The following is a 12,642-nucleotide window of genomic DNA, read 5'->3' on the forward strand; positions in this document are numbered from 1 at the left end:
AATTTTCCCACATCCTAACTCCTATTCCACACACCAGACCGTGTTATCACACACCCTGCCATTACACACCACCTGTTATTAGCCACTAATAGTCCCCATTAACAGCTAATCACCCTCCCAGCCTGATCATTACCCATTCCTTTGTCTGTCCAACTGTTTTTCTCTCTCCTTGGGACTGAATCCCCACCTATTGTTCACTCCTGACCCTCTCACCTCACACTGTCTTCTGCAAATAAACAGATATTTTCCTACCTACCATCAGTTCTGAGAACCCAAAACATCAACTCTGATTTCTCTTCACAGATGCTGCCAGACCTGCATTGAAATGCTGCAGGAAGGACACTGTAGCAGAGACACATACCAAGCTCATAGAATGGACCAGGCTGCATCTCAGCCTTGTTTTCTTGTTCTCTTCATGCTCGCTTACTTGAGCCTACCTCACACCATCCCAGCCTTGCGTTGCCTTTTGCACTTCACCCCCTCAGCGTCATACTACTGTTGTGGTGCCTTGCCAACTGGCACAGACAAATGAGCAGAAAGCTTGTCATTGCAGTCAGCATATCTGGGTTGCTGGTTTTTCTGCAGGTATTTGGTAAGCGCTGTTTTGTTCTGGGGACAGTGCATGTTAAGATGGGGACAGAATCAGACATGAAGGATGCCATAGGGACAGGGCATGCAGCTAAAAGGCATGTTGTTAAGAGGCAAGGCATTTCAATTGGCCTCGTAACGAAATTCCCTCCAAAGAACTCATCATAACTCACTCAGAAAAAGTAAGATTCAGCCCCCAATGCCTTAGGTGGCGCGGTGGCTCAGTGGTTAGCACTGCTGCCACACAGCACCAGGGACCTGGGTTCAATTTCACCCTTGGGTGACTGCCTGTGTGGAGTTTGCACGTTCTCCCAATGTCTGTGTGGCTTTCCTCTGGGTGATCAGGTTTCCTCCCACAGTCCAAAGATGTGCAGGCTAGGTGGATTGGCCATGCTATATTGCCCAGGGTTGTGTAGGTTAGGTTAGGTGGGTGCGACAGGGGAATGGGTCTGGGTGGGATGCTCTTTAAGGGGTGCTGTTGGGCTGAATGGCCTGTTTCCACACTGTAAGAATGATCCATGTACATTTTCTCCTTCTAGTTTTTTGTTCATCTTTTTCTAGTTTCTAAACTTTTCCCAATCCAACTTCCTGTTCCTCTGAGCCAAACATGTCTCTCAATACTGCACTTCAATCATCCTTTATTATCAGAGCAGTCTCCTCTCCTTCACATTTGGGTGGGTGGGTTGTTCCTTGCAAAATCCAAATTGTTTTCATTTCTATACAAAATGCTTGTTAGTATAATACAACAATCTCGATTGTAAAAGAGTTTGGAATTAAAGGAAGAACCTCTTAAAAAGATATTAAAATATTTTAATCAGAAAACTTGATGGGCTATGACTACTGGTGTAAAGTGAATAATAGCCACAGTTTATAGAATAGAATCAATTACATCACTACAATTACCATTTAAAGTAGCAAAGTTTTGTTTTACCAGCAGATCAGACTATAGTTCGTAGATAAAGAAAATAAACACAAATCAAAATTTTGAACAAAAACTGGAGCATGTTGAAGAGAATATCCATATTTGAGATTTGAAGGTCAACATTGCATTTCTTGAGTGCTTATTTTCCTGCTAAATCTCAGTGTTCAAACTGTGTGAAGAGCCATTCATACAAAGGAAATGATTTCATTCTTTGAACAGGGATTTATTTTCTTGCAACCAGTCCAAATAACAATGCTACCTGCCAAAAACACCACTAAATTAGTAATTTAGATAATTATCTTAAACTACTGCTGCAGACTGCAACACTCCAAAACACAGTAAATATTGAAGTAACACAAAGTTATTCTTTTATGCCCTCATGTTATTGGATAGCTGACAGATTTACAGTTTTCCATTATAAACAATCATCCAGTTCTTGAGAATACCACTACTATACCATAATGGGACTGGCATCAATAACAAGAAGGATATTCAGAATTACTTCAAAAAATAAGCTATGGATGGCACAACATGTTTCCAGACTATGTAATGTTCCAATGTTCAAGAAAAGAAGTTTGTAATTCTCCGTGTGACACGTTTTCAATCTTGGTTGTCCTGTCAAAACAAGAGAAGGAATAGGAATTCAACAAGTTGATTCCGGTGTTGGCACGTGCAGAAGTCTAGGAGTAAGTTCCTGGAGGAATAGGTATCAAAAACAAATGGAGAATGAGTCATTATCTCATTATGAAAAGAACAGCTAGTAAAATTTTGACATTTTTCCATTTTCCCTCTGTCTTATTAGTTTCACTGGACAGGCAATCATTGCTAACAAAACTTGGTGCTTTTCCGTAGCATCCAAATTGTGGCTTCTAATATATTTCATGTTCAAACAATCCATGCACAAAATAATCTTTTTTCATTTCCGCATTGTCAATTCAATCAAAAGCAATTGACATTTTATTATTGTATAGCTAATTTTAGAAAACGTATAACATTTATACATGATAAACTGGCCAAAAATAGAATGGTGCAAAGGGTCATATTGTGCATTTAGTCTGTCATATTCTTCAGGTCCACATTTAAGCTATCTACTGTCCTTCCTTCCTTGGCATTGTGCTATGTTTTTTCACTCATTTTTCCTTTGTTAAAGGCTGTAAAGTTTTCTGAACTAAAGCTTCAGATTTGCTAAACATGCAGCATGATTTTATTGTGTAAACTAGGCGCTGCTATGTATAATCATTTTAAATCTTTGGCAAAATATCAAGAAGCCTTTCAGGCACTTCAGCATTCAAACTAACTCATTCAATGTGGTGTGCTGTATTATACATGTTATGAATTCTACAGACCTGATCAAAGATAACTAAACACATTAAATCCAGTCAAACAATGTACATTGTTCGAGGCTCAGGTTCTCTTTAGCAAAGGCTTATCTTTCTGCGATGGTAATCTGGCTGAGGACTTAGTTCCTTTTCTGGTTTGGTTTTTATGCTTCGCCATCTGGGATCAAGAACAAAAATAGTGCTAACACCAGAATCAATCTGTAGAATTCCCTTTGCTTTCCTTACTTTGACACGACAATCAAGTTTGAAAACTTGTCACATGGAGAGTTACAAACTTCTTTTCTTGAACTTTGGAACATTACATAATGTGCCAGTATGTTGTGCCCTGCACAGCTATTTTTTGTATAGAAGTAATCCTGAATATCTTTCTTGATATTGATGCCAGTCCTTAAATTAGAGGTCGGTAATGTAACTGTTTCACATCGGACTTGTACATTTTCTCAAAAAATGTTTCAAAAATTCAAAGCTCAATTGTAATAGGAATTCACGGGCCCCAAGTAATGTAATCAAAATCTAATTGTGCAATAGTTATTGGTTTTTTTCTGCTATAACATGGTTTATGGTTCTAAATTTCTATAACTGTTTCAACCATACAACAGTAAAGATTACCACAACATAATCTAGGCTAATGGCAGTACACAGATGTAAACTTGAGTCTTCATTGAATGAGAGATAATGGGAACTGCGGGTGCAGGAGAATCCGCAATAACAAAGTGTGGAGCTGGATGAACACAGCAGGCCAAGCGGCATCTTAGGAGCACAAAAGTTTTTGTGCTTCTAAGATGCTACTTGGTCTGCTGTGTTCATCCAGCTCCACACTTTGTTATCTCTTCATTGAATTGATGTTTTTACATAATATGGACAAAATATGTTGGATCTTAATCCGAATCTCTCATTAAAACTTTTTAATAGATTTACCTCAGGACAGGCAACTAAGTAAATCTTGATTTTAGATTTATTTTTCACAGCCATTTCAAAAATTTGCAAGGAACCAGGTAAGTAGATCTTTGACAACGAAATGGACGAATACAGCAGGCCAAGCAGCATCCCAGGAGCACAAAAGCTGATGTTTTGGGCCTAGACCCTTCATCAGAGAGGGGGATGGGGTGAGGGTTCTGGAATAAATAGGGAGAGAGGGGGAGGCGGACTGAAGATGGAGAGAAGAGAAGATAGGTGGAGAGGAGAGTATAGGTGGGGAGGTGGGGAGGTGGGGAGGGGATAGGTCAGTCCAGGGAAGACAGACAGGTCAAGGAGGTGGGATGAGGTTAGTAGGTAGGAAATGGAGGTGCAGCTTGGGGTGGGAGGAAGGGATGGGTGAGAGGAAGAACAGGTTAGGGAGGCAGAGACAGGTTGGACTGGTTTTGGGATGCAGTGGGTGGAAGGGAAGAGCTGGGCTGGTTGTGTGGTGCAGTGGGGGGAGGGGACGAACTGGGCTGGTTTTGGGATGCTGTGGGGGAAGGGGAGATTTTGAAGCTGGTGAAGTCCACATTGATACCATTGGGCTGCAGGGTTCCCAAGCGGAATATGAGTTTCTGTTCCTGCAACCTTCGGGTGGCATCATTGTGGCACTGCAGGAGGCCCATGCTGGACATGTCATCTAAAGAATGGGAGGGGGAGTGGAAATGGTTTGCGACTGGGAGGTGCAGTTGTTTATTGCAAACCGAGCGGAGGTGTTCTGCTAAGCGGTCCCCAAGCCTCTGCTTGGTTTCCCCAATGTAGAGGAAGCCACATCGGGTACAGTGGATGCAATATACCACTTTGGCAGATGTGCAAGTGAACCTCTGCTTAATGTGGAAAGTCATCTTGGGGCCTGGGATAGGGGTGAGGGAGGAGGTGTGAGGGCAAGTGTAGCATTTCCTGCGGTTGCAGGGAAGGTGCCAGGTGTGGTGGGGTTGGAGGACAGTGTGAAGCGAACAAGGAAGTCACGGAGAGAGTGGTCTCTCCGGAAAACAGATAGGGGTGGGGATGGAAAAATGTCTTGGGTGGTGGGGTCGGACTGTAGATGGCGGAAGTGTTGGAGGATGATGCGTTGTATCCGGAGTTTGGTGGGGTGGTGTGTGAGAACGAGGGGGATCCTCTTTGGGCGGTTGTGGTGGGGGCGGGGTGTGAGGGATGTGTTGCGGGAAATGCGGGAGACGCAGTCAAGGGCGTTCTCGACCACTGTGGGGGGAAAGTTGTGGTCCTTGAAGAACTTGGACATCTGGGATGTGCGGGAGTGGAATGCTTCATCGTGGGAGCAGATGCGGCGGAGGCGGAGGAATTGGGAATAGGGGATGGAATTTTTGCAGGAGGGTGGGTGGGAGGAGGTGTTTTCTAGGTAGCTGTGGGAGTTGGTAGGCTTGAAATGGACATCAGTTACAAGCTGGTTGCCTGAGATGGAGACTGAGAGATCCAGGAAGGTGAGGGATGTGCTGGAGATGGCCCAGGTGAACTGAAGGTTGGGGTGGAAAGTGTTGTTGAAGTGGATGAACTGTTCGAGCTCCTCTGGGGAGCAAGAGGCGGCGCCGATACAGTCATCAATGTAACGGAGGAAGAGGTGGGGTTTGGGGCCTGTGTAGGTGCAGAAGAGGGACTGTTCCACGTAACCTACAAAGAGGCAGGCATAGCTGGGGCCCATGCGGGTGCCCATGGCCACCCCCTTAGTCTGTAGAACTTTACAGTTTTGAATACTAAATAACTCTTCTAAATCTACTGCACTTTTTGTAATTTTTTCAGATTAATTGCCCTAAATGTTATTACTTCTTTATTTCAGTGTAGTTACAAAAATGGAATTGGCCATGCTAAATTTCCCGTAGTGTTTAGGGGTGTGTGGCTTATAGGGTGATGGGATTGAGTCTGGGTGGGATGCTCCAAGGGGCGGTGTGGACTTGTTGGGCCGAAGGGTGTGTTTCCACACTGTAGGGAATCTCATCTAATCTAATCTAACACGGTGAAGATTAGAGTAGATTCCCTACAGTGTGGAAATAGGCCCTTCAGCCCAACAAGTCCGCTCTGACCCTTGAAGCATCCCACCCAGACCCATCGTCCTATAACCCACACACCCCTGAATACTATGGGCAATTTAGCATGGCCGATCCACCTAACCTGCACATCTTTGGACTGAGGAAACTGGAGCACCTGGAGGAAGCCCATGCGGACACATGGAGAATGTGCAAACTCTGCATGGACAGTCACCCGAGGCTGGAATCGAACCCAGGTCCCTGGCACTGTGAGGCTGCAGTGCTAACCACTGAGCCGCCGTGCCACTGTTTACTCTTACCCATCCTGTTATCATAGAAAATGATGGATGGTAACAATAAATAGATGTGATTGGTCATCAGGCAACTGTTCCTTGAGAGGAAAATAAATAAATTAAAATCAAACAATCACATTGTCTTAGAGGAAGATGGCTAAGCCTAAGTACAGAAACAAAAACTGAAGTGGCTGGAAAAGCTCAGCAGGTCTGGCAGCATCTGTGAAGACCAAAGTCTATAAAAATTATGGGTGAGTCCCAAATAGAATAGTAAGGTTCCATATCCAATTTCCATTGGATCTAATTTTTGTCAGCCAGGACAGGGGGATGGCATGAATTACAAGTGTGGAAGTCACAAATTTATGGACCACATTTATAAACACTCTTGAAGAATGAATAGCATCTGTAGCCTGATCCGAACTTCTTTCAATTCTCACTCTTTCATCATGAAAAAAAAGGCCTGCAGTAGTCAATAAAAAAAAACAAAGCCCCTGCTGGAGCATAGTTATTGAGTGGCAATCTGGTGTAGCCTAGAAATTTAACATTCTTGCAATTTCAAGAATCAATTGATGCTATTTCCAAAAGGCAATTATTGTAGCTGAACAAGCTACAACATTTTGGCTGAAGTGTAAAAACACCAAAAACATTCAGAGGTATGAGCTGAAATCTCAATTTTTATTTACTGCTTTAAGAATCAATTAAAGGATTAGCAAGGCATAGAAGTGGTCTGAGATAATGACATAGCATGGGTGTGGTGTGAAAGCGAGCTAAGGGGTCCAATAGCATTTTATAAAACTGGGCCAAAGTCTTGGCAGTCTTTCAAACCAACCCTCCTCAGAATTCACCCACTTCCTGAAGTAGTGAGCAAGGGGAGGAGTATTGTGGCTGGAGCAGTCACTGGAATTCATTCCAGAAGTGATTTTGACATAGAAAACACTTAATTATTAATACAAAACATCAGAAAATGCATTTCAAGATTTTCCAATGCTGCATTGGAGGTATTTTTGCAATAGAGGAGAGGTTTGCTCTAACTACAGGAGACCCAGACTTCTCCAGAAAACTTTGCAAAGTCTATGGGACCACACAGCCATGGCAGTCACTGGCGAAATACAAATCTCAAGGAGCTGGAAGCAATGTGCCAAATAATTTGATGGCCTGAAAGAAGTGTCAAAGGAAATTTGTAATCAAATATCATATACCGAAAAGTACACCAGTTTTGCACATTGAGAAATACACTTCATTACTCACCCACCAACAATCTCTATCAATCACAGCACATACTTAACATTCTTTCCTACACTTCAACCTCTGCAAACCTCCCATCTATATCTCACAGATAACATATTCTGCCAGGTATTCAACCATGGAAGATAATGTTTTGCAAGGGCTTCAAGACCTGCAACAACCTTGTCATGATGTCACAAACATCCTTCTCTCTGGGTATAACTAGCACAGTGTGACTGCAGTTACTTAGGAAGGCTGTGTGTAAGAAATAGATAGAGAGAAATGTATGCCTTATAACAATGTAACCGGAAGGCTGTTTTAGATGTATTAGATAATCAGATTTATATTGTTTTTTTTCAGATTATTTAATATGAATATGCATTAAATAGAGTTCTGAAGAAGCCTAAGACTAAAAACAGTTCTTGACATGCCCTCCCCTTGACCAGTCTGCCTTAAATGCCAACCCTTAGGGCAATCACAAAAATTTAGAAACAGACCAGAAATATTTTGTCAAAATGAAAAAGTCACAAAATCACTTTTCTAAAAAATCTGTCAGTGTAGCTTTAAAACCAGAGGATCTGATCCTGCAGAAAGACCACCAAAATCTTCCATGACTTAGGAAACTAGGCATTAAGGCTGTGTATTGAAGAATTCAACAGATATTACTACAGCTAACCATTCTGCAAAATCATCATGTGCCTCAGGCACATCAGTGTCTGTGCTAATGTGAAGTTATTAATTTAAAATAGGGGAGCTTGCTTCCGTTAGAGTGTCACGCTTCAATTAATCCAAGTTGATAAGGGATATGAAATCATAATACCTTTAGAATCATTATACCATTAGATGCTGGAGCAGAAATAAACCATTCAGCCCATCGAGTATGCTCTGCCATTCAGCAAGATCACACCTGATCTGGTAATTCCTCAACCTCACTTTCTAGCCTGTCCTCCAAAACCCGTGATTCCCATACCGATTAAAAAATTTGTCTACCTCAGTCTTGAATACACATAATGACGCAGCCTCAACAGCCAACTGCAATAAAATATTTCACCACTCTTTAAGAGAAGAAATTTATCCTCACTTGGTTTAAATACACAAACTTTTATTCTGAGATTATGCCATCTGGCTCTATACACTTGTTATGAACCAGGCGAAACCTCTTCAAAATATTTTAAGAAGGTAGTCCAGGCCCTAACCTTTTCTTATTTTTCGCGGCACTGCTGCCTCACAGCGCCAGGGACCCGGATTCAATTCCATCCTTGGGTGACGATCTGTGTGGAGTTTGCGCATTCTCCCTGTATCTGCTTGGGTTTCCTCTGGGTGCTCCAGTTTCCTCCCACAGTCCAAAGATATGCAGGTTAGGTAGATTGGCCATGCTAAATTGCCCGTAGTGTTCAGGGATGCGTGGGTTACGGGGTTACGGGGGGATCGGTCTGCATAGGATGCTCCAAGGGTCAGTGTGGACGTCTTGGACTGAAGGACCTGTTTCCACAGCGTAGGGATTCTATAAAAGAAAGGTAGGTGTGAAGTGTGTGTGATGCAACCAGTCAAACCACTTGACATTAAGCAAAACACAATTTATTTAAACACTTAACTATTGGAAGACTTAACTGAATGATAGATACAGTACCTATTACGAATTAACTGTTCTCCTTCAGTATCATCACATAAACATATCTCTTGAAAAAAAGGCAAATTCAGTCATAGATTCTTATATGCAGCTCTCCAATTCAGGAGGAAAAACATCAAGAGAGATTTCAGAGAAATAGCAGCTAGGAATCATTCACTGAAGCTTCCAACTCTTCTGAGACCCCAGACAGATTCTGCTGCTGAAGTTAAAAAACATACATGAGAAGGCCTGGCCTGGGAGAGCTGGCCATACCTATTCAGGCTGTTAAACATAAAACTCCAGGCCTCCTAAACTTTTTACTTAAGCCATCTTTAGGAGCCAATTCTGTACCTTTGCCCTTATAACTTATCCTCAAAAAAAAACCCGGGACAAAACAACCTTTTCAAGTGACAGCAATATCACACTCACTCACAAGGGGAAACAACCTTTCAGCATCTACCTTATCAAATCCACCAAGAAACTTGCATGTTTCAATAAGGCCATCTTTCATTATTCTATAGACTAATGAGCACAGATCCAACCTACTCAAAAACAGAAATTGCTAGAAAAACTCAGCATTTCAACAGATTCTGAAGAAGGGTCACTCGTCCAAAAATGTTAATCCTGCTTTCTCTCCACAGATGCTGCCAGACCTGTTGAGCATTTCCAGCATTTTCTGTTTTTGATTCTGATTTCCAGCGTCCACATTTCTTTCCTTTTTTCACCCTTTCTATTCAGTCTTTTCTCATAAGACAATTCCTCCATACTTAGTATCAACTCAGTGGATCTTCTTTGGTCTGCCTCCAATACCTTTCCTTAGATAAGAAACCAAACCTGTTCACAGTATTCCAGCTGTGATCTGACTAGTGCCTTTCATAGTTTCAACAAAACTTCCTGACTTTTGTATGCTATTCCCTTCCAGCATTTCATTCACCTTCCCTCTTAGCTACTGAAGTTCGATGCTAGCTTTTCATGATTTATAGATGAGAACTCACAAATCACTCCATTCCATAGCTTTCGGCAGTTTTTCTCCATTTGAATAATATCAGTTTGCATGCTAAGATGTAGTGATGATATCATGAGCATGTCTCTTAAAGTTAGGTTGACTGTGCTACATAGCATGATGTAATGAACCATCCATACCAATCAAATTATTGCTGCACCTTTTGCTGTATTACCTTTTTTAGGCAGCTGTGAGAGATTTGTGTGTAAATTTGTGTTAACTGGCTCCTTATTTTAGTACGATATTCAAGAGACATTTTAGTGAGGCTAAAACTACAAACTGGTTGGTTTATGGGACAGAGATTTTGGGAACTGCAGATGCTGGAGAATCCAAGATAACAAAGTGTGAAGCTGGATGAACACAGCAGGCCAAGCAGCATCTCAGGAGCACAAAAGCTGACGTTTCGGGCCTAGGCCCTTCAGTTTCTGGTGAATTTAACTTCGCACATTGCTTTTCAGAATAAACAGAAAATCAGAACACAGTAGATTGATTATATTCATCTAATTGACAGTGTGCAATTTAAAATTAATTTTGCGTTCATTTTTGCTATGGGTTCGCTGTTGTTAATCAGCTGTCATATTTACTATATTATTTGCTGATATATTTTCTTGAAATTTGACTGACAAAAGTCCATTCATAAGTGGCAGCATAAACAGTAATAATACATTAAAAGTATAGGTGAATGATGTTCATAAACCCAAGTTTGTATCAGTAAAATAATTAGTACATTTCTATAATATATTATAGAATAATTTTAAATTTTGGACAATAAGTATTAATAAATAATGAAACAAAATAATTACTTTACCAAGTGAAATATAGTTAGGATTATGATAGATGCATTTCTATGGTTCTCGATTTTATTACTAGGACTTAGCTACCTAAATCGTCCCATCCTTAAAAACTTATTACAAACACAATTACTTTATTGATCTAGCAAGGGATAGAAGTCACCTTTCACTGCCACACATTTACATTTAATAATCCCAGAACACTGGCAAACCAAATTATGAATAACAGCCACCAATATATGATTGGTTAGAAGGAGTATCTCAACTAAACTGTAATTGAAAAATAAGTAAACAATAAGTGGTCATGTTAAAGGGCTGTTTTTATTACATTTGTTCATAAAACTTTATAAGGTACAGTTGCCATTGTCCTACCATATGGCTGCTATCTCAATACAGAATCGCCACGTGAGAATCACTACGCTTCAGATGAGGGGAGAGGTTGGAAAAGAGAGTTCTTCATTGTAACCTCAGCCAATGCAGGAGTTGAACCCACAGTCACAGAAACCCCACAATGTGGAAACAGGCCATTTGGCCCAACAAGTCCACACCAACCCTCCGAAGAGAATCCCACCCAGACACATTTTCCATGTCTAACCCACCTAACCTAAATATCGCTGAACGCTACAGGCAATTTAGCATGGCCAATCCATCTACCCTGCATATCTTTGGACTGTGGGAGGAAACTGGAGCACCCAGAGAAAACCCACGCAGTCATGGGGAGAATGTGCAAACTCCAAACAGACAGTCACCCGAGGCTGAAATTGAACCTGGGCGCCTGGCACTGTGAGGCAGCAGTGCGAACCACTGAGACACTATGCCACCCTGAACATAATCTGGGTCTCCGGATTAATAGTCCAGTGAAAATACCACTATGCCAGTGCTTCCCCTCAAGTGACAAATTGTTGATATCACTCTGCATTGCAAACCAGCCATCCAGCATAAGGTTATGATCAGCACAGATTGTGAGGTCAACAAATAATGGGGGGCTTCATTAGCCAGAACTGTCCTCTTACAGAGAACATGGACCTAGTAAGGAATGGGCACCTGTCTATTCTAAAGGTAACTGAGGTGGTTTGAGAAACTCCACTCTGTTAGAACAGAAAAACACATACGCTTATAAAGATCCAATTAAACTAACCATTATCACACTATCAGTAAATCAGGTGTCAACAACAGCTTTTAATTAAGGGGTTAATTCCAAACAGACAGCTAAATAAGGAATACAGTAGGAACTGCCAATGCTGGAGAATCTCTGATAACATGGTGTGAAGCTGGAGGAACACAGCAGGCCAAGCAGCATCAGAGGGGCAAGAAAGTTTGATGTTTCAGGTTGAGACCCTTCTTCAGAAATGGGGGAAGGGAAGGGGATCCTGAAATAAATAGGAAGACAGGGGGAGGCGGATAGAAGATGGATAAAGGAGAAGATAGGGTGAGAGGAGACAGACAGGTCAAAGAGGTGGGGTTAGAGCCAGTGAAGGTGAATGTAGGTGTGTAGTTAGGGAGGGAATAGGTCAGTCCAGGGAGGATGGACAGGTCAAGGAGGTGGGATGAATGGGTAGGAGATGGGGGTGGGACCTGAGGTGGGAGGAATGGTTAGGGAGGGAGGGACTAGCTGGGCTGGTTTTGGGATGTGTTTTGGGGAGGGGAGATTTTGAAGCTTGTGAAGTCCACATTGATACCCTTGGGCTGCAGTGTTCCCAAGTGAGATATGAGATGGTGTTCCTGCATCTTTCAGGTGGCATCATTGTGGTAATGCAGAAGGCCCAGGATGGCCATGTCATTCGAGGAGTAGGAGGGGCAGTTGAAATGGTTGGTGACTGGGAGGTGTAGTTGTTCGTTGCAAACTAAGCATGGGTATTCTGCATAGTGGCCCCCAAGCCTCAGCTTGTTTTCCCCGATGTAGAGGAGGCCACAATGGGAACAGCAGATGCAG

The 12,642-nt window shown here is 42.1% G+C and overlaps 1 protein-coding gene across 1 annotated transcript in view; it reads right to left on the reverse strand.

Annotated features, from left to right (window-relative positions):
* Window positions 1–1,423: 1,423 nt before the first annotated feature.
* The window catches only part of LOC132209865 (uncharacterized), a 125,157-nt gene continuing 113,938 nt past the window's right edge, over window positions 1,424–12,642 (reverse strand). The window contains exons 5-6 of the mRNA XM_059647689.1: window positions 8,503–8,810; window positions 1,424–2,125 (exon numbers count right to left, since the gene is read on the reverse strand). Coding sequence (XP_059503672.1) covers window positions 1,962–2,125; window positions 8,503–8,810 — 472 coding nt within the window. The 3' untranslated portion in view covers window positions 1,424–1,961. The remainder of the gene's footprint in view (window positions 2,126–8,502; window positions 8,811–12,642) is intronic.

This window comes from Stegostoma tigrinum, chromosome 8 (genome assembly GCF_030684315.1).
Source record: "Stegostoma tigrinum isolate sSteTig4 chromosome 8, sSteTig4.hap1, whole genome shotgun sequence".
Classification (NCBI taxonomy): domain Eukaryota; kingdom Metazoa; phylum Chordata; class Chondrichthyes; order Orectolobiformes; family Stegostomatidae; genus Stegostoma; species Stegostoma tigrinum.